The following is a 25,974-nucleotide window of genomic DNA, read 5'->3' as shown; positions in this document are numbered from 1 at the left end:
TCATTTAACTGTCAATATTTCAAATTTGCCTTGTCGCATTTGTTGTGGTTTGATTTAGTGGATTCCGCGGTCTTTTGTAGTGAAAGAGAAGTTGCTATATTCTGCATCTGTGAGACTGTTGAATCGTGAGAATATATATTTTCCAATGATATTGAATATTTGTCTATCTATTGATTGCAACTCTAAGAGAAAATGGCCGATGAAGAACAAGATATTAGCACCCAATCACTGCCCGATGATCAACAACAAGCGGATGTTAATGCATTTCAACGCATGAAGTCTCTGGCACACGGCATGTCAGCACAACAAGCAACACGTACTGCCCGAAAACTCTCAAAATGGGCAAATCCAAACCACATGCAATGGAAAGAGATCAATAAAGAAGTGACAAAGGACATGATGAAGACAATATGGCCATGTGAGGATGCAAATATCAAGAAGGAAGGTGGAAGGTTTCGAAGTGCAACCATGATGCGAAAGAAGAAAATGTTGAGAGGATTTATTTGGAGGTTTATGGGCATCCCCTGCACAATGTAGATTGTGTGCTATATTTTGAAAAAATGTTATATGTTCACTTTGTGCAACAACGACCAGTAGACTTATTATCAAAGGAGACAACTATTGCTACTCATGATTTAAGGGAGAGTTGTGTCACTTTCACCCGAGATGAGCCTGCATTGATAGCAGAAGGCGCCGACCTACAGCCTGCAGAAATAATACGGCTTTCTATAGCCACCCAGACACCCCAACCCTCACAAGTCCGGATGGAGAAAAGCATTCACCGCTTAAGCCAGGACGTTCAAAATCTGACACAGCAAGTGAATTCAACACCTGTACAAGGGACACACATCAGCCACCTTGTCTACTTCAGATGCATCCTCATCTTCCCAATGTCCAGTTTGCTACAAGAATTTTGATGGATGGATGGATGGATATTATACATTGACATGTGGTCATTATTATCATTTAGTTTGTCTTTTTCGTTCAATGCAAAATAGTAGTTGATGTGCAATCTGTTCACTAGATATTCAGAAGGAATATATATTATGTTTGGCATGGCAAACGAGTATAAACTCAAGCAAGCCTGCCAAGATACCCCTAGCACAATTAGAAATCTGTTTGATGAGCAAGATGCTACTTTAGGGCAACACAATTGAGATTGGCAAACTATATACTATCGCGAATATGAAGCATTGTAATTACTTAAAACACATTTGAATACAAGGTCTTTTACAATGGTTTTTAACATTTACTCGTTCTACTCTCAAGCTATATTGAATCTGTTGAGTTTTTATCTGGTTCTAAGTCTGAGTGTTGTGGTTCTCCTTGTAATTCAACCTCCACATTTGTTATCAAATTCTCTTCTATTTCGTCTACAGTGCATTGAGATACACCAACATTGAACTCTTTTTCATCTTCGTTTTGACCATCATACAACCAGGTTGGCATTTCCTCCTCCTAGCCAGCAGTTTCGATGTGATTCAATATCTTTTTGTTGCAAAACATATACACTAATTTTTCTGCTCTGTCTGCTAATAGTCTGTTGCGAATAGTGTTGTGGCCATACTTGTACATACTCCAGTTTCTCTCTGAACTTGAGTTTGCTGCACATTGTGCAAGTACTTTCATTGCAAGGGGACGAAAGGTAGAGTAATGCTCTCCACCATTCATCATCCACCACTTCCATGCAGGTTGCTCTTTTGTCATTACCTGTACAAAATCATTCGCAAAAGGACCTTCTTTTAATCAAAATGCACTCATTTCTTTGATGTAATCAATTCAATCTTGAACATTGGAGTAGAACGTGTTGACCATGTGATAGAAATCGCTTACCACCTTTGTATTAGACATCAGATCTGAATTCCAATACTCTGGATCGAGCATGTAATCAACACTATGGAGTGGACTATGAGCACTCTTCCACCTTGCATGAAAATACTTATCCAAAAATTTTCGTTGTTTGCCACAGAATGGTAATCACCACTCCTTCTCTACTACATACTCTTTCAGCTCTTTGGGATTTTCAAGACTCTATTGGACTGACCACCATGTCATCCACACTTTGCCCAAGTTTGGCGCCCTTTGCTCAAGATTGCGGATCGCAAACATAACGGACATCATTACATGGTATGCATCCATTACACTCCTCTATCAAGCAGCCTTGTTTACATTACCACGTAGACATGTAATTTTATCTTTCACTTTTTCTTTTTGCTCAAGCTGCCATTCATTAAAGGCCGTGTAATTGAATGTGTCAATCACAGTGCATTTATTACGGAGAAGTGATCCCAAGGTATAAAAGTGTGTGCAGAACCGAGTTTCAGCAGGAAGTTTCAACATAACTGACATGCGCATCCTATACAAATCGAGCACTCTTTGTCGTTTCAAGATAAATTTCACAACATGACATGCTATATCAATTATTTTGGCGAACCATGTGGTTTCTTCGCTAGTATACCAATCTTTCAGCATCAAGTTTAAGCTGTGCGTATTACAACCATTGGAAAAAATATGTGGAAAGCACTTCTTTATTAATTTACTGGCATTTTTACAATTCTTTGCGTTGCCCATGACTACTTGAACGACATGTTCAGCACCAATTTCTTTAATTACATTAATCAAGACCTCAAAAATATATTTTCCACTTTTAATTGCACCAGAACTATCAGTCGCCTTTATAAACGTTTCTCCCCTTGGACAAACCAACATTACATTGATCAGTGGTCTTCTCTGAACATTTGACCAACCATCACTCACAACCGTACGTCCTGAAAGCAAAATATTCCCGAGTATTATTTTGCCAACACGCTCTTTGACTTCGATGTAACATTTGTCCAAGAAAACATTTCTTATCGTGTGATAAGAAGGAGCTGAAAATCTTGGACCAAACTCACCGATTTTCTTCCAAGCAGCCTTCTAATGATTGCTGTCTACCATGACCAAAGCACTTCCAGTAAAGAATATTGCTTTGGCGAGTGCAGTTTGTGCTTCTTTTAGAGACTACACTCGAAAGCTTTGATGTAATTATTTTTGACGCATTTGACTAAGTCCACCTTCATTGTGACGTTTAAAAAGGAACACTGCCTGGAATTTCCTCTCCTTGCGCAAGTTATTCTTCAAGGTTAGTTGGCGTCACTACAAGATCTACGGAGTTAATATTTGGCTCTAGAAACTCTTGACCCGAAGCCATAGAGCTATATATTTGTTGTCTCTTGCCACCCTTTTTGGCGAGCTCTTCTCTCAAACACTTTCCAGCTACAGGTGCCTGAGGATATTCACATTTCTTATAACTCTTTTTAGCGCTACCCAGAAAATGATCCATAATACGTGGTACACCGCCTGATTTTGTTGTGTGACAAAATTTACATTGCCACTCCATATATCGGCCGCATATGTTGTGAGCATAATCCCACTCTTTGCCAAGAGCTTTTTTATTCTTTGGCTTCTTCGTACCACTTGTGCCCACATTTTACTTCATTGCTTTTAAATTAAAACTAAAGACAAAAGAACCAGATGTTCAATTTTTTAAACTTTTTTTTTATTTTCAATATATATTAAAATTTAAAAACCATTTAATATGAAAGTAACCATGATGCACAATATGAGATTTTCAATGCACGCTAGTCAATCCACATATCGATCACCTATACTGTGAGCAACCATACACATTGCAATGTAGTCTATGCATGGCATAATAACTATAACAATGCTATAAATCTCTCTATGCAATTATTATTATAATGATTATTTATATGTCCACTTTGATTTGCAAACAATAAGACACATCTAATTTCAATTGCTACAAAAAAACAAACGAAAGCGATAAAACATATGATTGGTCATTTCATGCACTACTAATCTATTGTAATACATAATGCACTCTCTGTATAAACCAATGCATAAACTAACGCAAATAAATCTTCAATATAATCACTCAATTGAGGACTACTTGTACCTAGTGAAGGATTGGAGCCCACCCATGCAACCAATTCAATATATAAAAGCTATTTTAGCCCAATGAAGGATTATAGCTCTTATATTGTGGAGTGACAAGTGTAAATCAACTCAAATGCCAGACCAAAGATCTTTATATGCTCGGTATACTAGTATAGAACATCCGACCCTTGACTATCTACTCGTCATCTACATATGCTCATCTTCTAAAACCAATTACAACCCTCATTTGGACCAATGGCTTCTTCGCAATGAGCATGACTCTCCAAGTTTTCAGTTGTTTTGGTTTCGTACCTTTATGTCGGTAAACGAATTAAAAGTTTTTAGAAGTGGTTACCGAATTAAGAATCGCGTTTGGCCCAGAAGAGCATGACTCTCCACGTTTTCAGTTGTTTTGGTTTCGTACCTTTATGTCGGTAAACGAATTAAAAGTTTTTAGAAGTGGTTACCGAATTAAGAATCGCGTTTGGCCCAGAAAAATGACTGTGACTTTGTAACCTTAAGTCAATTCATAAGGAGATGACTATACCTGGCACTCGGATATACACTCCCCAAGGATTTGCCTAGCTAAAAAACCGCGGCTAACACACAGTTTACTATATATAATTATTCCCGCTGGGATTTTTCATTTTCTTGGCAGGCCCGCCGGGAAAATGGAATAGCCCGACGGGACCCGCAGAGAAAAATGAAAAACCCGGAGGACTAACCGGCTCTATAGGTTTTTGCAGGTCATAATCAAAGTCACGTTAACAATTAACGTGATCACGTGATTTTTTTGTGTAAATACTAAAATTATTGACGTAATCAATAGTTGGTATATACTGATTGTGATATCAATGCGCACGATGATAATAGAGATTGTTTGATGCTGACGATTATACGATGCGAATAGAGGATGGAAAAAAGATGCCACATTTAACATTTTTGATGTTGGCATTAGAAGAGTGAAGAGCCTCTCGTAGTGTGGGAAACTTTTCATAAATAGACCATAACGCTATTTACAAATATCACTTGTTCCTTAGAAGCATGAAAACATGTCAAAAACTACAATGACTAGCTATGCAGCACTTTAGAGGTCACTAACACGTTGAAATTTAGCTTGAATATTGCCAATTTTATGAGGAATGGCCAAGAGTAGTACACTCTTTTTGGCATTGTTTAGGTTGAAAAATGTTTTGTAAACACAACTTTAAAAGTGGAATTCATATCCAATTTCAAGGCTTGTAAGATAACTTATAGATTTAAATCACTTCAATACCCATTTTTCATCTCTTATACATATTCTATGAAATTACAGAGTTGAGAGGACTTATTAGCATCTTGTCACCTTCTAAAATCACTCTAAGTGGATTTCTTTAAGAGGAATCTTCATGAGATCCAGTCTCCAGAAAGGCTAAAGCTTTGTGTTTCTCTCTCTAATCTCTCTCCTCTCTCCCTTGCTTTTTCGTCCCCTTGCATCAGGCGCTCTTCTCCCCCAATGCTTCAACTACACTCACCTCACTTCCTACCTCCTCCTTGCGCATCTGCCTCTTCCTTATCTATGTTGCACCTGCCCCTCTTTGCTCATATCAACCCTTCGTCTCTTTGCCCTATCTGCCCATAGCTCCAAGGCGAGGAGGAAAACTGCTCGCGGCACCTCCATCAAGGTTCTGTTTCTAAGAGCCCTTCAGATAGCTCCGACGATGAGCCTCACAAACAGAGTTTCATTTCAGGTGTCCGCGATCCTCCGGAATTGAGATCTGAGGCTTCAGCTGTTAAGAAACGAAAGCGAGGGCTTAGCAGTGATAAAACAGGTTTTGATAGCGATACAGATGAAAATGAGGTTTTGGGGTTTAGCCCGACCTTCAACATGCTGAACTCATCTCTACGCACAGCCTACCATAGTGGCTTTGCTGTAAAGGAGCCAGACATAGATGAAGCCGAGAAGGTTGCCACAGAGAAAGGAACTAAAGTAGTTAACCAGATTGTTGAGGAAAAAAACAACACAATCTTTCTTCACTGCATCCATGTGGAGTAGTCTCGGACCAATACTCTTGCCCTAACTTTACATCATGCTTCCGTACCCTATCGTTGTTGAGCTTCTTTTGGGGGGGGGGGGGGGGGGGGGGGAGGAGGGAGGGAGGGAGAGAGAGAGAGAGAGAAGAATAAGAAGAAGAAGAGAATTTTAACGTTGCAAGAAACTAGCCCAAGAGACCTTAAATATCTATCCCAATTACTTTTTGAGCCCCCCCCCCCCCTCCTTTTTCTTAGTTAATTTGCAAAGTATCTTCTATGATTCGGCTTAATTCAAATGTTTGCACTACCTATTTAGCATCTATCACCAACACTGTATGTGGTCCTAATTTTGGAAAGCAGCTCAATTAATTAGAATCTATCAAGATCCTTCTCTGAAAGGTTGGATAAGGAAATGGGAGGATAGGGCACGTAGAGAGAGAGGGGGAGAGAGAGAGAGAGAGAGAAAAATTTGCTAGGTGTGGCGACAGAGACACGAATAGAGAGAGAGAGAGTGCGTGTGCCCAGGATTGTGGGCTTTGTCTACGTCGAGCATTGCAGACTTTGCATTGAGGGTACGGAGCTCCTCCATGCACCTGCGGGCGGCAGATGCGGTATCCGCGCGCGCACTGTGTGTGTGTCTCAGTTGGGCCTGGTCCAGCTTGGTCTGTGTGTTGATAGTGCTCGATGGAGCCGTAGGCACAGCGAGGAGAGGACGCAGGACCTCGATGCACAGACTGGCGCGGGCAGCAGGAGGAGACGGGGCAGCAGCTGCCTTGCAGGTGAGCTGGTGCATGCATCGGGTACAACTGGGAGATTCGATGGAGCCGCAGGCACAGCCAGTTGTAGGAGCTCCATGCACAGACTAGCGCGAGCAGCAGGAGGAGACAGGGCAGCAGTTCCCTTGCAGGTGAGGTGGCGCATGCACGGGGTACAGTTGCGTGCTTGGTTTGCCCCAATGGACTCGTTGTGCATTGAGCTAGGTGGGAGGGGATGGTGGGAGGAACCTTGCGCAGAGGATGCTTAGAGGCGGGGACCTCAGGAACGCGGGCGGATAGGGAAGGGTTTACTTTGAGGTTGTTGGGAGAATGAATCTCCCAAAGTAATTAATTAATGAAAATGGATTTCGATCCAATAAAATTGTAGAATTATGTATTTTATTGTAATTAACAAAAGTTAGAAAATTAGATATAAAAAGGGATATTTTAAACAAATTTAAAGAAATCCTTAGGTTTTTCAAGAAAAAAGGGTCATTTTAGTCATCAAAGTATGCATATGGTACGTATTTCTAACCACCCTTGAATGCACATGATCAGTGTTAGAAAAAAACTGGGGTCCAGTGTATTTTAACTGGCTGAAATCCTAAAATCCCGATTAGATTTTGAGCTTGCCTTGAAGAAAACCGGGAAGTTTTCACAATTTCTAGTGTAATTACCAGCAAAAGCTTTAAATTTTGACCTAAAAACCGGGAGAATTTCAAGCTTGCCCTTATTTTCTTTGGATAGAAAAAATGTATTTTTCTAGCCTTGCAGATGATATGAATATCTTTTAAAGGTGAAGCCCTCATGGAGTTATCTCTTTTTTTTTTTTTTTTTGGACAAAACTCACCTAATGTGAGTGGTATATTAATAACTAAAAAGAATTAGAAAGCAACCTAGCTGCTCAAAATAGGCCAGGTAAGCCTCCCCAATTTTGGAAACCAATTGTTTAGGTAGAATCTAAACGGATACCTTTGTTGCAAGCGATGTAAAAGTAAAGTCAAGTGTTTTAGTTTTAATAAGAAAGGAAGGAGGCATTCACGTGCATGTTTGTGAATAGGGGAGCGCCAGTGTCGAAGCTTAATATTGTTCCACTTTCAATTGCAAAAAAGCCGATTGACGATAAGGGGGAAAAGGAAAAATTATGTCCCAAAATAGAGAAAAATAATGTAAAAATCTAAAAAATAAACCTAATTGAAATTTTCTCTTGACAAATTCAAGAAAAGGAATTTTCTATGTTTGGAAAAATGATTTTTTTCCGACCGAACATTGGGGAGGACTTGCTATTTTTAAGGGCAAAATACCCCTCTGATTTATGGAAATTCCCAAAATATCTTCGAATTTTGATATTTTCCAAAATGCCCTTTTATCTGTTTTTGTTGGACTGTTCAAGAGTTTCTAATTTTTATTCCTTTCTGACAATTGAAATCCGTTTTTTGTGCGCTTAGCATGTAATTTGTGACAAAATACTCTGACAACCAGGGGTATTTTGGGATTTTGGAAGGGCATTTTGAAAATTTTCGACATAATATTGGGGGTGATCTTCCCTGTTTTTAAAGGTGATGACAGAGCTTGATTTTTTTTTGCTGGGCTGCAATCGTGGCGTTACAAGGCAGCAGGACGACACATGTTGCCTGATGCACCTGCGTGATCCTTTTTAGGGAGGCCATTTTGCCACACACAATTAGGGCATGGATGATGGACGAGACTACGTGCACAGAGAAACAGGGGAGTGGTCACAGCACTTGGATGGACCGACGCAGAGAGAGAGAGAGAGAGAGAGAGAGAGAGAGAGAGAGGGAGCTCATCTGCTCCGTTGTGTGAGCATTCCCAGACGTGGTGCATCTCCATTGCCAGTGAGTCATGGTCGAGCACACAGAGGCCATCAGGAGGATGCTCAAAGACGAGGCTATGGCTGGGGAGCTAGAGCGACAGGCGAAGAGCGGCACAGAGGTTGATGATGGCGACTCACTCAGCAAGTGTGCGTGGACTGCAGACATGGATGTTACGAGCATCACCGTAGATTCTAGTTAATGATGAGGGTAGACCCAGTAGGCCAAGGCATCTTTTTTTTTCCAAAACTCACAATTGTGAGTCAATTATATTAATCAACCCAAAAAATTACAATGTCTTGTCATGCTCGTGTTGAGCCATGACATCATCCAGGGACCATAATCACATCGACAACGATCCCAACCAACTCGCCTCCTTATCCTTGATACAAAAGGTCCATTATCATGTTCTTCTGAGATCTTTTAATTACCGATAGCCAAGATTTTCCCCCATCCTAGGCATACCCTCTGCTGACATCAAGGCACAATTGCGCCCGAGCGTCCAAATTAGCACTTTGCTTTCTTGTATAATTTCTATGAAGCTTGCCACCTCAAGACCTCCTTCAAACACACGGCGGTTCCTTGTCTGCCATACATTATGCAAGAAGAAGTACTTGACGATTTGAGTGCTGATGAGGATGGCAGGACCATCTAAAAACAGGCAAGGACATCTTAACACACAACCAAATACCACCAAACTATGCAATGTAGACACAATGTCCAACAAGAAATAGAACGAACATGCCAAAACATGGGAGGCCAACCCAGAGCAAATGATCTCATAGACCATAAATGACACAAAAGCATACCAAATAACCAATCACCACTAGAATCCTCTCAAAATGACGCCATATGTCACATTTGCCATAGGCATACCACACGCCCAGAGAGGAGCTAGGAATACAGACCTCCAAGAACCATTACAAGACCAAAAAGAGCCAGCACTGTCGGGATTATATATATGAATTAAGAAACCGACCATTTTACAAGTTGCCCAAGCAAGTAGCACACAGACAAACCAGTAAATGTCCCCATCGAAGCACCACCGGACCAAGAAGAAGCAGGGGTTGCCACCACAGACCCCGACATGCTGCACCACCAAGCAAACGTGTGCCCCCATCCTCCGTGTCCCCAAGCTCATGCACCACAAATGTAGAACCATCTGAATACGACGAGTAGGAATCCCTTCTAGTAGAAGAGGCGGCAGCCGCCCATCCCCTCAACAAAAAAGAGGTAGGGAGCCGAAATTCTTGGCCAAGCAAGAACCTAAAGGAGTCCCTCTCCCAAGGAAGCCTCCAGCTTGTCTGCTTAGCAAATATGGACCTTACAAGAGTCAAACCACCACTCTTAGCAATGACCCAAAAATCCCTTCCACTCCCATCCCTTGGACGACCCGCCCGAGGCCCTCCCTGCAACTCATGCAAAGAACGCCAAAGCTAACAACAAGTAGAGAGACACACTAGGGTTCGCTCAATTCGGAGCGACAAATCTCTCTCTTTTACAATACTCATGCGAGGTGAGTTATATAGATTAGCAACATATCTCTCCTAAGACCAACAAATCTTTGAGGCCGCTTAATTTTGTTATTTTGTGAAGTTAAAACATTCTCGTTTTTTCTTCTCGAAACATCCATCTACAATTAAAAAGTTGATTAACACCTTGAATTTTGGCATGTGGCACTAATCAACAAATTGAACCCAATGGTCTACAATTGCTTATAAGATTTCCAAGAGGATGGCCTCAAGCAAGGGGAGGACGGGAGCAATGATGTGCATTTCTTCTTTTATAACGATCACCCTAAGGCTAGTTTTCTATACGTAGATCATTATGAAGTTTACCTGCATCATCAACTTTATGGAAATGCTTCCGCGTCCTAACAATTTTCTAAGGCCAAAGGGCCGAGGGTATGGACGATGGGATCTCGAGGGGTTGCCTATAGATAATCATTTATATCACGTGCATATGGGCAATGCTACGAGGTGAAAAAAAAAATCAGTTTTCTTTAAGAAATTTACAATTTTTATGAAAATACAATAAAAATTTGCTTTTGTAAATGTCATCGTGTTAAGCTTTAAACATTTTACAAATAAAAATATCAACTTAAAAACAAAAAAATCACGTGCTGTAGTGACATCTTTGGAAGTGCACTCCCCTTGGATGAAGTTTTCTACTACTTGTCCATACGTATCTATTGATGTGTAATTTTCTATACAATATTACAATTAGAGCCGGGTCTCCCTACACTTTAGTAGGATTTGAGGGATAAATTTAATGTCCATATATCATTTCAATCAATTTAGTGGTACTTGGAATATATCATTTCAATCAATTTAGCAGTACTTGGGAGAATAAGATCTAAAGAATAGAAACCTTCCTGAATCCTAATACTCTCTCTTTTTCGTTGGTAACTTGGTACTAAGGGTAGTTTAACAAGACCAGCCAATGAGAAATGAGAATTAAGAGTTGAGGTCTCCACTTTTGTTATATAATTGCAGATTCCTTTTTTTTCTTCTTTTGAGAAAGTACAAGTAGATTTAAATAGAAAAAGATGTAAAGAGGTACAATGTCCTCAGCCCTGCCTTGAGGTTCCATCTTTTGCTGCAATAGGCTTATAGGCCAGGTGTTTTCCTTTTCCTTAGTAGTGGGACTATCTGGAAACTATTTCAACATCTTACTCTCTCTGTATACTAAGGTCTCTACCACACTGGGACACGTGTCCGTCTCCTTCTTGGAGTGTGGACTGTTGCTTCATGTCCCACTTGGCCATATCTAAAAATCTGTTTGCGCCTTACGACAAATGGTTTATAGCCACATGTAAAGGCGTTTGCTCCTCCTTGTTCGTTAGTGCTCAAGTCCTCTTATTTGGGTTCACGAACATCGATCTTTTATAGTTGGCTACGCCTTTGCAAACTTGGCCGGGTAGTCTAAGCTGCCCCTCTGATAACGTGCGAGGCCATCTGTAACTTTTTTTCGCAGTCAATAAATTGCCGCCAACTAAGTTTTGCTTGTTCGTGCCCATCCCAGTGTGACTCAGGCCTAAACGGTGGCAAGCCTTTGAGAACTCACAGCCCCCCCCCCCCCCCCCCCCCCCCTTCTGGCGCCCCCGCCGGCTCTCTATAAATATCGAACTCTAAAGGATGTGGCACCCTTGAGGGTAGTCATCCAAGTGGCGATTGTTTGACCTGTTGGCCCGATGCCGCTCGTCACATTTCAAGAAAGCTTAGCTTTTTCGCAAAGCCTCTTGGTTTGCACAAACGGTGACATGCTCAATGAAAAAAAGCGATTAAACACCACGAACCATTCACCCACTGGGATTGAGCACGAGTGCACACGATGAGAGGCCATTGCTCTACCACTAGCATAACTTCGTTGCTCAATCCTTAGTTCGTGTCCAAACAGTTTTAATGTTTAAGGGGGAGGGGGGGGGGGGGGGGGGGGGGGGGGGGGTTTAAACCCTTCTTAAAAGTAACCGGTTGTCGATAGACAAGACTCTCTGCCGAGAGATAGACAGGACTCCCTGTCATGTCGGCAGAGAGTCTGATATCTAAAACAAACCCCCTCCGGAGGGCCCCCTCTCTGGGTCCAGAGTCTGGAAGACGGGTCATGCGCTCTTACCTTTAATACCACTATTTTTAGAGTTACAAGCGGATGCCGTTTGGTTGTCAAGGAAAAAAAAGGGAGAGCATTTCTTGCATAATTAGCATGGCGTGAGCCCTAAAAGCTAGTTTTCAATCCCATTCATTCATTGATGTTGGCTTGCTCAAGTGATGTTGGCTTGACTCTTGAGCAAGCCAACAAATTAAACTGGATCACGCGCCCGGCGTGTGAGGGGAGGGGGGATGGCGGCCGACAGAAGGGGGAAGGGACTGAATACGTGGCAACTGCAGGAAAATGGCATGAGGCCGACGTGGCAGAAGGCGGAGGCCTCGACCAGCAGCGTCAAGGTAGGAGCCTCGAGATCTCCTCTCTCTCTCTCTCTCTCTCTCTCTCTCTCTCTACACTAGCAGGTAGGCACCAGACATGAGGTTTTGTGTTCTTTGTATGTCTGTATAGAGAGAGAGAGAGAGAGAGAGAGAGGTGCTGGTGGTAGGCTCCACGCCAGCCGCTGAGGTTGGTAATGGATAATGCATGCCGGCTGCGCAGGCAATCTCACGTCCTCCTTGCCTGGCTTTCATCTACCTTGTGGAAGTGTGCTTTTCTTTTATCAGATGTTCCCGAAGGGACAAAGTGGGCTTCTCTCTCTCTCTCTCTCTCTCTCTCTCTCCGTATAAACCTGTAGCGGCTATGCTAGCGAACGGATTCATTTACCTCGTCGCCCTTTCTATTGCTCTCTGGCTTTCACTATATAATAAGCAGCTCTCTCTCTCTCTCTCTCTCTCTCTCTCTCTCTCTCTCTCTCTCTCTCTCTGTGCCTGCGGGCAAATAACTGAAGATCTCGTTCGCTGCATCTTCACTCGCCCATTCTCTCTCTGTGTGTTGTGGGCGTACCGCTCTACCGTACCTGTACTGCGGCGCCAGCCGGAGGCAGGGGGGAGAGAGAGAGAGTAGGAGACAAAAATAGTAATAATCATCGAATGATTGGGATACTATTCTAAATTTATAAATATAATATAAGTTAAAGGAAAAAGGTAAATAAATGTATGCGTAACCCCTATTTCTTTTTTTTGAAGCAATGGCCTGTCCACTTTATTTTAAGCCTATCCTTTGATCCATCCGTTTCTCATACCTCTCCCTTTTCGAGCCCCCCCTTTCTTAGAAAAGGCCCCCCTTTACCCTCCCCCTTTTGCTTGCCTCCCCTCCCCTTCACCACCACCCTTGCAAAACTGAGTGATGGTGGGTGCTTTGTATTGGCCCTCACGCCTTGCTATCCCCTTCCTTCTCAGAGCTTCCATGCCCCCCTCCCCGCTCACATGAGCGTGCAATACTTCCCTTCTTGTTATTCCATAAAGACACTCAAAGTGCCTATGTTTCTCTCTTCATTGTCTGTGCACCCGATCGTGTCTTGAATCTTCTCCCCCTCATACTTCATTGTATGTGTGCATTTGTGTGTGCGCACGCACTTGCATGCTCTTTTCTTGAGTTCTTCCACTAGGGCGTGCACGCTAGCCTTTTGCATCGTGTGTAGTCTTCTAGCTTGAGATGTTCATCTAAAGAAGCTTATGTTTCAAACTCCTCCTAATTCAAGCTCTTTTGATGCTATAATTTTGAGTCCGTCTGTGATGCCTAGCATGCTCTATTCTTAAACCTAAGATTGTGCCTACTACAACATCCCATTCCATCTCTTTGTGCCTTTTTGCTTCAGCTCAAGGAAGCTATTATGATGAGCGCTATGAAGGAATGGCCCACTATGCCTTTTCAATAAAACAAGGCTTTGAGACTACCATGAAACAGACACGTCCAAGGTCATCTCAATATTCTTGAGCACATTGCATACCTCTCAAAGGGCTTTACTTCATTGGGAAGGTTCATTCTTTGCCTCCTTATTACAATAGAGCTAGATTTCAAACGAAGAGCATATACATGAATCAATCAAACTGAAATAGTTTCCACTGTGGAAGAGTATTGCCACTAAAAGTAGGTATTATATCAAGAAGCCACTAGGAGCTAAAGGCTCATTGCACTAGAGGAAGGTAGAATGAATCAAGAGGGGGAGCAAGAGGGGACAACAACATGCAGTAGCAGAGTGGGATGGGAAAGGAGGTCCCCACAACGGGACCGTATCGATCACCCAACACCAAGCTTCGATGAGATCGACCACTACAATGATGTGGGATCTGCAGAGGATGCATCCGTGGCGAGCGCATCGGAGTACACAAGTAGTGGTGGTGGAGCACTACCGATGGCATCTCCCGGCGGCCCCCATGTGGGTAATACGACGAGCTATGGCGGAAGCGGTGCGCCATGCGGGGCATGTAAATTCCTAAGACGTAAATGTCAGAAGGATTGCGTTTTTGCACCTTACTTTGGGGCAGAGCATGGAGCTGCACGCTTCGCTGCAGTGCACAAGATTTTTGGTGCTAGCAATGTAAACAAGCTCTTGCGTAACATCCCAATTCACAAGCGCTTTGATGCTGTTTACACAATTTCCTATGAAGCCCAAGCGCGCATCACCAATCCTGTCTACGGCTGTGTTGCCAAAATCGCTGACCTTCAACAACAGGTGCGTCCGTTTTATTTTTTCCACCTATAAATCTAAGATGCTATGTTTATGCATATACACGTATGGACACAATTTCTCTCTCTCTCTCTCTCTCTCTCTCTCTCTCTCACACACACACACACACACACGTTTGTTTTTAAGTGAGTATATATGTACATACACCTATAATACACATAATTATCTCTATACACACACTAATCAACATACACATCTCATTTTTTGATATATTCATATCACAAACACAATTGTACCGGTAGGGTAGGTGCCTTTAATCTTGGACACAATTTTTAGTGCGAATCTAGTAACATTCTTATGAAAGCATGAGTGATAGCTAAAGTAAATGAAAGGGGAAGAGGGACTGCTAGCAAGTGTCGTGCGAACAAGAAGCTACGATGGAGCTACAACAAGAATCACAAAATACTCCTCTCAAGTAGGAATACAAGAGGAACATTTAATTTTACAACTGCTTTTGAAAAAAGGAATTTGCTCATCATATTGTTTCTAGGGTAGAGGGGCCAATAAGTGGATGGTCACCAAAGGGTCCATGGATGAACTTAGACCCAACAGAGTAACAAAAATCGAGAATATGCTTGGAATCTTGCTTAGGTGTCCTCAAATGATTTGCTAAAAAATTACTATCATTGTGGTTTGAGTGTCTCTAGTCTCTTAAAATCTCTGAAAATTAAACTTTCTCAAATAGACCAATTGAAGAAAAGTTTTAAAAAACTTGATTAATGTAATCCATCTTTTCTAGAGGAATCTAATGCACTCTTTATATTTCAAATCTATGAAAAATCCTCCCCAAAATTAGGACCTTTTCCTTAAGTGCATTGCCTTCTATTGACCCCTTTACTTTAGACACAAGCCTTACACTGAAGGGTGCACTTCCAAAAATGTAAAGTGTACCAAGTGATTTTTTAAATTAAAAAAAGTTTTATTTTGTACATGTAGGATTTTTAAATGCATTTTGAAAGAAAAATGGTAAATATCTTAAAGAGATGGGGTTATTTTATTATAGCATAGCAGGTAAGTACATGATGTTTTTAATACCCTTTGAGTGCACATGATTTAAATGATTTCATAAAGGGTGCGAACATCCCAAGCCCATATCTGCACACACTAGAATTACAAGGCATCAGACTTATGTATGGTCCATCAAACTTGGATAGAAAGAACCATCAAAATCATGATGTGGTTTTATATCTTCCCCCAAAAAGCACACGAAACCAATGATCATTTACATTGACACCTAGCTTCGCAAGGACAATATGCATGGAATTAGGTGCATTTGACCAATATTCTTTATATACCCTTTATGCAATTTCAAGCGATGAAAATCAAGATAAGATTTTACCCATATGCACAACCCAAAGCTAAAATAACGTATTTAATTGGGTTTTGTGGAGGGTTTGGAAGTTTTTCTTTTTCCTTTTTGGGTTTTTGAGTTTTGTTTTGGGAGGGAGGGGGGGCGCGGGGGAGAGGGGGAGAGAGAGAGAGAGAGAGAGAGGGAGGGAGGGAGGGAGAGAAAGAGTATTATTTGGATATTGATCTTTATCATGTCTAGGAAAAAAAAACAAATGGAAGAAGAAATTATTTCCTTAGAGTTAAAACGGTGAAAGCTCCTAAAAAAGCTCCCACCTGCAAATATTGAATTCACATCTAAACTTTAAATTTGAAGGTGAGAAAACCTACATAATTTAGGGTAATCTAGTGTTACGACCTTAAAAGCATAGTCAATCACCTTTAAAAAAATTCCTTTTGTAGATTTATCAAGGTTTTAAAAGTATATTAGTGAATTTGAGAATTTTTCAAATTCTTACTTTCAAAACAAGCTGGTCAAATCTTAGCCAAAATTTTGAGAGCATGGCTCAAAAGAGTTTCTCAAGTACTACCTTATGAAAGTCTTAAATAGTTTCATATTTGTTCATATGGTCAAATCTTAAAGACATTGGTGATTCTCAAATTGACTCTAAAATCTCAAACTACATGATATAGTGTGTTTTAGAAAAAAAGTCTCTTTCGAGCACTAGTCATAAATATTATAGAAGAGGTTTCTTCTATTTGAAGCTGTAAGTAAAAAAAATTCACCAAAGCTAATGTTGGAGAGACCTTTTTCTTGCTAAGTATAAATCCAGATTAACGCGATGAAGAAATATTTTGAAATGCCCTTGAAAGACAAATAATTTGCAATGTATGATAGAAGGTTGTATCCTCTAAAAGTAGTTGTTGAAGATTTTAATATGTGCGTTTGGACAGTGGGGAGTTACTATATTGTGAGTAGTTTCTTATAAACTACACCACCTAGGGTAGAGACACACTTGTTTTTTTTTTTCATACTCGCAATTCTGAGTGAATAATTTATATTAACCCAAAAAGGAATGTATTAGGTGCCTTGAGGGGTTGTAACACATGTTTTAAAGCTAGTCCATCTCTCACGAATTAGAGCTACTTAGATAACTACATTTTGGTAATCGACAAATATCACTTGATGGCTTTCTTCAGAGTGCTTGGGTGTTTCCATTGAGATGATCACTTCTCTGCTTTCTTGAATAATCTCTTTGAAGCTAGCCCTTGAGTGGTTGTTTTCATCGGTTCCTTGCCTTCCAAACTTGTTTGAAATACCAAAAGCGGCCAATCTATGTATAGCTTAGGATGGCTTGCCTCTTCCAATTATTTCCTCCCAAGAAAAGGTCATTCTTGAAGAACATTATCTTCCAGGTTTTTTGTATCCATTTACATATTTTGCTCCCTAGCCTCTCATAGCTGAATAGTTCTGGAGCAAGTGAGGGGGATCGTCACTAGCCGCTTTACACCCTGAGCATCTATCAGAGCCTATCCATGTGATTCATATCTTAATCCCGGTAGCAATATCCACCCATAGCACCTTCCATATTCAATTTCTTACATGCCCATGGGATTGTAAGGTCTTCCAACATAAGAATGAAAATAACACATGTATGGTCATGGGTGAGAAGGTGGTTCATGTTATCTTATAGTCAAGCATTGGCTCTCCAATGTCTTTCCTTTTTCTTTTTTCTTTGCAATTCCCACATCATATGGGATATTTGTATTAAAAGTAAATTAAAAAATACAACACTGCCATGGGAACTTAAGGCCTACAAATACTTGGCTTTTACAGGGAGCCAACAACCCATATAGACATAAACTTAAAGGATCACTTCTTCGTTTTCTTTCTCTTTTTGACTAGACCGATACTTTTGGACGATTTAGAGACACCTACAAGATGGCTGTGGAGACCTAACTTTTGCCCCTCAAAGAAGACATCTTGCATAGGGGTTTCATCAACCGCAAGGGCTCTTGAAGCTTTCTTTTTTCCACCTACTTTTTCGATGTAGGCTGACAAATATCCCCAACCAACATATCCTTAGGCACGCCCCAGTCTCATTGTTCATCTTTCGGCATGTTTGCATTCATTTCCATAGGGGTGTGACATCCCTAGCAACACGCCTCCAAGTGGATTTGACCATCGTTTGCTGATAGCCGCTGCCTAGGGATAGCTCCTAGCATAGTGAGCAATCTTATGACATTTGTAGCAGGCATTGGGGAAAGAGGAAATTGCCAGGTCTTTCCAAAAGGCTCCAAAACGTCCCATGTTTAGATCCACATATTTGGGAATGGGCATGCTCATATTTTATAAGATGCAAACCTTAACATCCAATCCTAATCTAATCCGTTATAACCTCTCTATGAGCAGCACACGGCCCAACATAGAGGCAATGGATTGAGCATGATCATGCAACCGAAGAGGGATATTTTTAAGCGTAACCCACACTGGACAAAATTCCATTAACGTCTTGTGTGGATAGAACTCTATTGTCCACAACATGGCGTACACAAACAACAAAGCCCCCCATACACCTCCTCTTATGATAAGATCATGAGCCATCTGCTCGGAGGCACATGCAACCACATATAATCCTTTGCCCACCGCTATGAAATGAGAGATCTCATTTTTGCAGGGAAGCAGAGCCGACATCCAATCCCAGAGATTATGAGTTTTCATTCGTCTGCCCATGAAGGATAGCACAACTAATTTGTATAGCAAAATTGATTTAGCAAAGTAGGTCTCTAGGCTCTATAGAGCTACTTCAAGATTAAATTCAACATTTATCACATAGCCGTCCAAATCCTTGTTCGGTTGACCATATTAACAGCTTGAAAAATCTCCTTAGCCATATAGCCACCAAAAGAGAAAGGCTTCAAGGCTTTTACGTAGCCACTTGGACTTGTATATTTGTCGTTGGCTCATATTTTATCCTCAGCAACAAACCTTTTCAATGATAACCTTTTTTATGACTCAAAACCTTTCAAACTCTTTCACTTGGGAGTAACAAGCTATAATAGGACTATCAATGATCTTTTTTCTGCCATACTCACAATTGTGAGTGGATGTATCAAATTCACCTTAAAGTAATCTCCAATAATCCTCAAACTTGGGTGAGCGCCCTTTAGGGGCCACAAAATACATCAAGGAGCTTAGCCTACACAACCCCAAACTGAGGTAAGCCACTTTGGAAGATTCCTTAGACGATGTTACCTAGTTGTGACCATGATGGCTTGGATTGCTTGATTCCACTTGTTAGAGTAGTACTATTTTTTTTCAATGGATACGATCACTTCCATGCTTTCCATGCTTTCCTAGCTAGCTATTGCGACGTTGTTTTCAAAGACCTAACAATTCCTAGCCTTCCAAACTTGCTTTAAGTGGCAAAAGTGAACAATTTGCATGCAGATTAATAGAGCTTGGCTCTTCACAACCTTCCCTTCCAAGAATAGATCGTTCTTGAAAAGCCCAACCTTCCAAACCCAATCTTCCATAGCCAGGCCGTTATGGTATGCACTCAAATGATCAAATTCTGCTACTTGAACCAAGTATGGAAGTCCAGGAACCTTCGAGTCTTTGAGGGAAAACTGGAGGTAGATCTCTTTAATGAAATTATGCAATTAAGCACTAAGCTCATTCACATGGTAGGAGCAAGAAGAGGGGTAGTTGACAAAGATGAAGGATGGATGCATGCTTTGAGCTATTTAGAACACCCAAGAGGATAAGAGTAACACACCTGGTAGGTTTTCTCTGTGTACAAGTCTTTGATGGAACCCTAACCCCCTCAAGGCACATGTAGTGCTTGAGGGCTGATGGCCAAAAAAAAAAAAAAGATAGGGTTAACCAATAAATTTCAGGGTGAAAAACAAAAACTCATATAGATTAGCTAGCCGCAATATCGCATATATTCGATGTAGGAGCAAATAGGTGCTTCATTGGACGCCTCTTGTGAAAGTAAGGCCTTAGTTCTCTAGTGAGCATGGTTTAATACTTGGGGTCCGTGCCTTTCAAAATTTGTTTATATCATATGCGCTCAAGAGATATTTTGTAAAATCCCTCTACACACATGTTCTACCATATATTAGATGACCCATCTTCTTTCATAAACTTCCACCTTTTTTGCCAATTTTTTGTACCCCTCTTTTAAATGCAATAATGTAACTATTTGAAATTTTAAAAACCCCCCCCCCCCCCCCCCCCCCCCCCCCCCCCTCTCAAAAAAAAAAAAAAAACAACCACCAAATCCATGCAAGTAGATTAATTTATATATGTGCAAACGATGAACTCAATTTCTTATCTCCTTTTTTCTATCTGCTTTCTAATAAAGTCTTGCATGATTTTATTTAAAACAATATGTTTGTCCCTTAGCAATCAATGCACCTTGATTCTCAAGGTTTAAAAATGAGCATTTTATTTATAAATATCCTAGATTTTGGCATAAAATCGCGGTTGTGGAAGATATATTTTTTTAACACATGGTCAAGAAAAAACATGGTCAAGAAAACAGATTTTTTTAACATTATTAGCAATTAAGGAGGTGATGTGCTTGCATAGAGAACAAGATTTGATTTCTAGTTAAATGTTTGCACATAAGAGGTATTTGTAAAACTGGCCGCCCTCTACACTCAAGTTCTATGACCCCTCCTCCTTCGTAGACCTGTAGCTATTTTTTTGGTTTTTAATTTTGATACCCCTCCTTTAAATGTAATTTCGTAGCTATTGAAAATTTTAAAAAACCCTTTGGGTGAGCTCATGTGATACACTTACACAATTTGAGATGGATTTCATGAGGGAGGTGCTTCAAACAAAACCATGACAACTATAGCTACATTGATAGTGTCATTAGTTAAGGATCGTGTCTTTTCTTTTGGGGAGCAGCATGAGCATTCCCGCTCGCATGATAAACAAAGGTAATGAAGTAATGTTGCTTGATCAAACGATAAACATTTTTATGTTGATGGCCATGGGCAGGTGCAAAGTCTCCAAGCCGAGCTAAATATTGTTCATGCACAGCTAGAAAATAGCAGAAGCATAGCAGCCGCAAGTTGTATGGCTCTACAACAACAACAGCAACAATGTGGACATCTCACTGGAGCATTTCTACCCTTTGATCAAAGACAACACTTAGACAGCATGCACATGCAACAGTTCCTTGGCCATCAGATCTCCTCACCACCACCACTTGCCTCTTGCAATATTAGAGTACCCAAAGACGAGATAGAAAACACTTTGCAACCTTGCATGACTCACACCTATGATAGCCTCCCCATCGGAGCATCTCCTACTCTAGTAGCTAGTCACATGCGGGGAGCTAATGACTTGATAGGAAAAAGTGATGATGGTGACGATGCTTCCCAACTTCATGCCCTTTTTTGTTCTAACCACCTTAAACTCAATAACTCTACTTGAGCCTCTTCTCCTAACACCAAATCACAACAGAATATTTTGACCTTGCGTAAAGTTTTGACTCCCTCACATATTTATCTTTTTGTATAAAGTCATATGGACTGTCTTAAAAATTGTTGATAAGCTCCTACCTTATACATAAAAATGATAATATAGATTTTGAAGAAGTTAAAGCTTATCTTGAAAAAGGACGTATAACATGAATATCACCAAGAGATTGTTCTAAATATATTCTCTCTTTGAAGGCCAAAGCATTGTATAAGCAAGGCTTGACATCCAAATACACACACATAGATATCTATATATGTGTATATCTATACATGTGTATATGTACATATATATACATACACAAACATATATACATATACATTTGTGTTTGTGTGTGTGTGTGTGTGTGTGTGTACATAGCTAAGTTTCATTTTGGATTCAAGTGTGTATTTCCTAGGCGATATGGACATAAAAGAGGAAGAGCCCATGGTCAAGACTGTGAATCAAGCCACACACAATTGCACAATAGGACTTCACCCTCCTAACTTGGGTGGGCATTCCCAAGTGTTTGACTTTGAAATGTATTTGATGCTTAAGAGTGTTTTCGGACTTGGAATCCCACATTTAACTTCTTCCCAACATAGTACATTGAGCAGTCTAAAGTCATCAAGGCCTCAATGAAGTCTTCTTGAGCCCTTAACATGATTAAGATATAGCCCAAAAGGGGGATTGCCAATGTAGAATCGATCTATCCATCAATAGTCATCAAATGGGGGCCTTTGAGGGCTCTCATTGGAACCTTCAAGGTGCACCATGTCAATTGTGGGAACTTGGCGTACACAAGTGAACCATGTGGGTCGTGAACAACACAGGGTTACTCGAGCAATCTCTCCCATGATCATGTATATTTTCTCCATGCCAATTTGGTGTACCACATGCCAACCATCTAGATTGTGAAGGGGGAGAGGCATTGTTCAATTTCTTACATGCCCATGGGACTCTAAGGTCTTCCAACATAAGGATGAAAATAGCATATGCATGGTCATGGGTGAGAAGGTAGTTCACTCGATCATATAGTCAAGCAATGGCTCTTTAATGTCTTTCATGTTTCTTTTTTCTTTGCAATTCCTACATTATATGGGATATTTTTCTTAAAAGTAAATCAATAAAATAAAATACTACCCATACAAAGTTGCCTTTCCGTGGGAACTTAAGGCCTATAGATACCTCTCTTCTACAGGGAGCCAGTAACCCATATAGACATAAACTTAAAGGATCACTTCTTTGTTTTCTTTTTCTTTTTTACTAGACCAATACTTTTGGACGATTAAGGGACACAAACAAGATGGCTTAGAAGATCTAAATTTTGACCATGATGAGTGCCCTCAAAGAAGACATCTTGCATAGGGGTTTCATCAACCGCAAGGGCTCTTGAAGCTTTCTTTTTTCCACTTGCTTTTTTTAATGCAGGCTTTCTTTTTTCCACTTGCTATTTTTATGTAGGCTGACAAGTATCCTCAACCAACATATCCTTAGGCACACACCGATCTCATTGTTCAACCTTTGGCATGTTTGCATTCATTTCCATAGGGGTGTGACATACCTAGCAACACGCCTCCAAGTGGATTTGGCCATTGGTTTGTTGATGATCGCTACCTGAGGACTATTCCTAGCATAGTGACCAATCTTGCGACATTTGTAGTAGGCATTGGGGGAAGAGGAAAACGCCAACTCTTGCCAAAAGGATCCAAAATATCCCATGTTTAGATCCCCATGTTTGGGAATGGGCATGCTCATTTTTATAAGATGCAAACGTTAACATCCAATCTTGATCTAATTGGTTATAGCCTTGGTATGAACAGCACACGGCCCAACATAGAGGCAATGAATTGAACATGATCATACATCCAAAGAGGGATGTTTTTTAGCGTAACCCACATTGGACATAAATTCATAAACTTCTCATGTGGATAGAACTCCATTGTCCACAACATCGCATATGCAAAGAACGAAGCCCCCCATACACCTCCTCTTATGATAAGATTCTGAGCCACCTGCTCGAAGGCACATGCAGCCACATAGAATCCTTTGCCCACCACTATGAAATGAAAGATCTCATTTCTATAGGGAAGCAAAGCCAACATCCAATCCTAGAGATCTTGAGTCGTCATTCGTGTGCCCATGAAGTATAGCACGATTGATTATTACAACACAACTGATTTAGCACAATAGGTCTCTAGGCTCTGTAGAGCTACTTCAGGATTAAATTCAACATTCATAACATAGCCATCCAAATCCTTGTTTTGGTTGACCATATTAACGCCTTGCAAAGTCACCTCACTCATATTGCACCAAAAGAGAAAGGCTCCAAGGCTTTCACGGGGCCACTTAGACTTGTATAGTTGTCGTTGGCTCGTTTTTTACCCTCTACAATAATCACAAAAATCAAATTTGGTGGAGTTGATGTATTAGTGTTTGTGCATTGTTGTTCATTTCTAAGCTCTCCTTGCTCTATCTTTCCCCCCTTAGCTCATGACTTCAATCCCCAACATCAAGCCATCGCCTTTCCCCATGCTAAGCAATCTACTGCACCCATTACATATGGAGCTTAGAAAATTTTTGTTTAGAATGCGAGAGAGCCTGAGTGTGTTGGCAAGAGTTGGTGTGGGTTGTATGTTTGCAGCCATCACTCATAGGACTTTGGCACAGACAAAGTGGGCTCCCTTTGTTGTACCCTGGCTTAACCTTTGATTGGCTTGATTCACCTGATACTATGCAGCTTTCTAGGTCTTGTTGGGGTAAAGGCATTGTGCCTCTTACCCCTGTCGGACATGCTAGAGGTGTCCGCGATCGGCCATCGTCGGTATACACTTTATTATTTACTAGATAGAAGAATAAGGGTCTCTCTCACACATTGTGATGAGTTGCTCCACCCACATCATGTGTTCTCTCTCTCTCTCTCTCTCTCTCTCTCTCTCTCTCTCTCTCTCTCTCTCTCTCTCTCTCTCTCTCTCTCTCTCTCTCTCTCGCTCGTACCCTGCATTTGTGCACTCACAAATGGTATTAGAGCTGGAGTGAAGGTCTTGCATCATTACAATATCACAACGTTAAAGAATGCGGTGAAGCTGCAAAATTTTCAACTTTGTTTTGCAGCAGAGATTTGACCGAGTAAAAAGGTGTTTTTTTCTTGGCTCTTCCTTACCAAAAACATCGTGGTCTACAACTTTCCAATTGAAAGTTTTTTCAAATTTTGCAATGACTCTTTACAATTGCAAATTTTTACATATCTGTTATGATCTGCAAAAACAGTTCATTCCATGCATTTTGTTTATAGATCTATAATTTTGCAGAAGACATCTTCTGCAAATTATCTACGGTTTGAGAGATATCGGTCAATCAACGTGCAAGGTGTTCTGGAAGTTGTAGATTGATATGCAGACTATGTATGCATATTGTGGTGATTTAAATTTCTTTTGGAGCTGATTTGTTATATCTAGAGAGCTTAGTTGTTCCCTTGTTCTATGCATTTGTGGTTTTCTCTTAATGAAGATAGCGTGGGCTAAAAATTTCGGCAAATGTACGTGCATAAATTGAGATTTAGTGGATGTATGCACTCTTGTGGACTCTCAGAATTTGAGAGCACATTCATCACCGGTTGATCGGATTGCAAAATTTCTTGGTGTAGCCCAGGTATGCTTGAGTGCAGATTTTGCACATGATTTACTCATGGTGTCTTGAGCATGTTTATGGAATGTACATTTATTATGATCAAATAGCCAAAATACTATCAAAACTCTGTCGTTTTTTTTTTTTTTTTGCAATTTTTCTTGTTCATGTGCATGGTTTGCAGTCGCACTTTGATTGCATTTTAACACCTAGCTAGTGGTTACATTGCCATAGTGTTTTGGCATCACATTGTGAGAGTGTTTTCTCTTGTGGGCTTGAGTATTTTCTCATCGGATTATGTCCTTTGTTATGTATGTGATACTCTCTTTCAGAGGAATATTGTCAATGACAAATTCATCGATTACCGCATAGTGCTCTTATGCAAGAGCAGTTTTGATAGTTTACTCTCTGATGGTTTAGTGGTCGAGATTTACTTCCACATTGATAGTGATCGAGATTTCACTCTCACGTTGACAATTTTTGTCCGTTCAGACACGGATTTGGTGTTCTTGTATTCACTCTCACAAGAGTGAGGTTTGTGTATACTCGTTGTGGTTACAAGTAGATTTATGGTGTGCATTGTTTTTTATCAACAAACATTCTATTCATAAGTCTACTGCATAGAGTTTATCGGTAGTCATTTGTTATAAGTTCCGCGTACTTTTGGCAGTTGAGACTTGCATCAGTCTAACAATCACATAGCAGAGTGTGATTACAATTTCGCGAGAGGTTTTATGCATTGATCTAAGCTCTTTTGAGAGTGTTTTCTCCCCGCAAGGAGCTCCTTTTGTTCCAGGTCTGGTGCAATTCTTTTTGGCATTGGTTTATGCACATTACCCTATAGATCCATCCATAACTTCACTTATAGCAGTT

At 40.7% G+C, this 25,974-nt stretch overlaps 1 protein-coding gene across 1 annotated transcript; it reads left to right on the top strand.

The window, feature by feature from the left end:
• The first annotated feature begins 12,764 nt into the window (after positions 1-12,764).
• On the top strand, positions 12,765-21,625 carry LOC147430158 (uncharacterized). The gene is made up of 2 exons (XM_086494660.1): positions 12,765-14,696; positions 21,013-21,625. The coding sequence occupies exons 1-2, from the start codon at positions 14,172-14,174 to the stop codon at positions 21,448-21,450; spliced, it is 963 nt and encodes a 320-aa protein (XP_086350786.1). The 5' UTR covers positions 12,765-14,171; the 3' UTR covers positions 21,451-21,625.
• The last annotated feature ends 4,349 nt before the right edge of the window (positions 21,626-25,974 follow it).

This window comes from Adiantum capillus-veneris, chromosome 22 (assembly GCF_014529385.1).
Source record: "Adiantum capillus-veneris isolate H3 chromosome 22, ASM1452938v2, whole genome shotgun sequence".
In the NCBI taxonomy this organism is placed as follows: domain Eukaryota; kingdom Viridiplantae; phylum Streptophyta; class Polypodiopsida; order Polypodiales; family Pteridaceae; genus Adiantum; species Adiantum capillus-veneris.
The sequence above is the reverse complement of the archived record's forward strand: the minus strand, read 5'-3'. Positions and strand labels throughout refer to the sequence as shown.

Bases quoted from the DNA above. Each gene is read 5' to 3' on its own strand.
- LOC147430158 (XM_086494660.1), top strand. From the start codon at position 14,172: ATGAATCAAGAGGGGGAGCAAGAGGGGACAACAACATGCAGTAGCAGA. The intron at 14,697-21,012 runs GTGCGTCCGTTT...GGCCATGGGCAG, and splicing joins TCGCTGACCTTCAACAACAG to GTGCAAAGTCTCCAAGCCGA.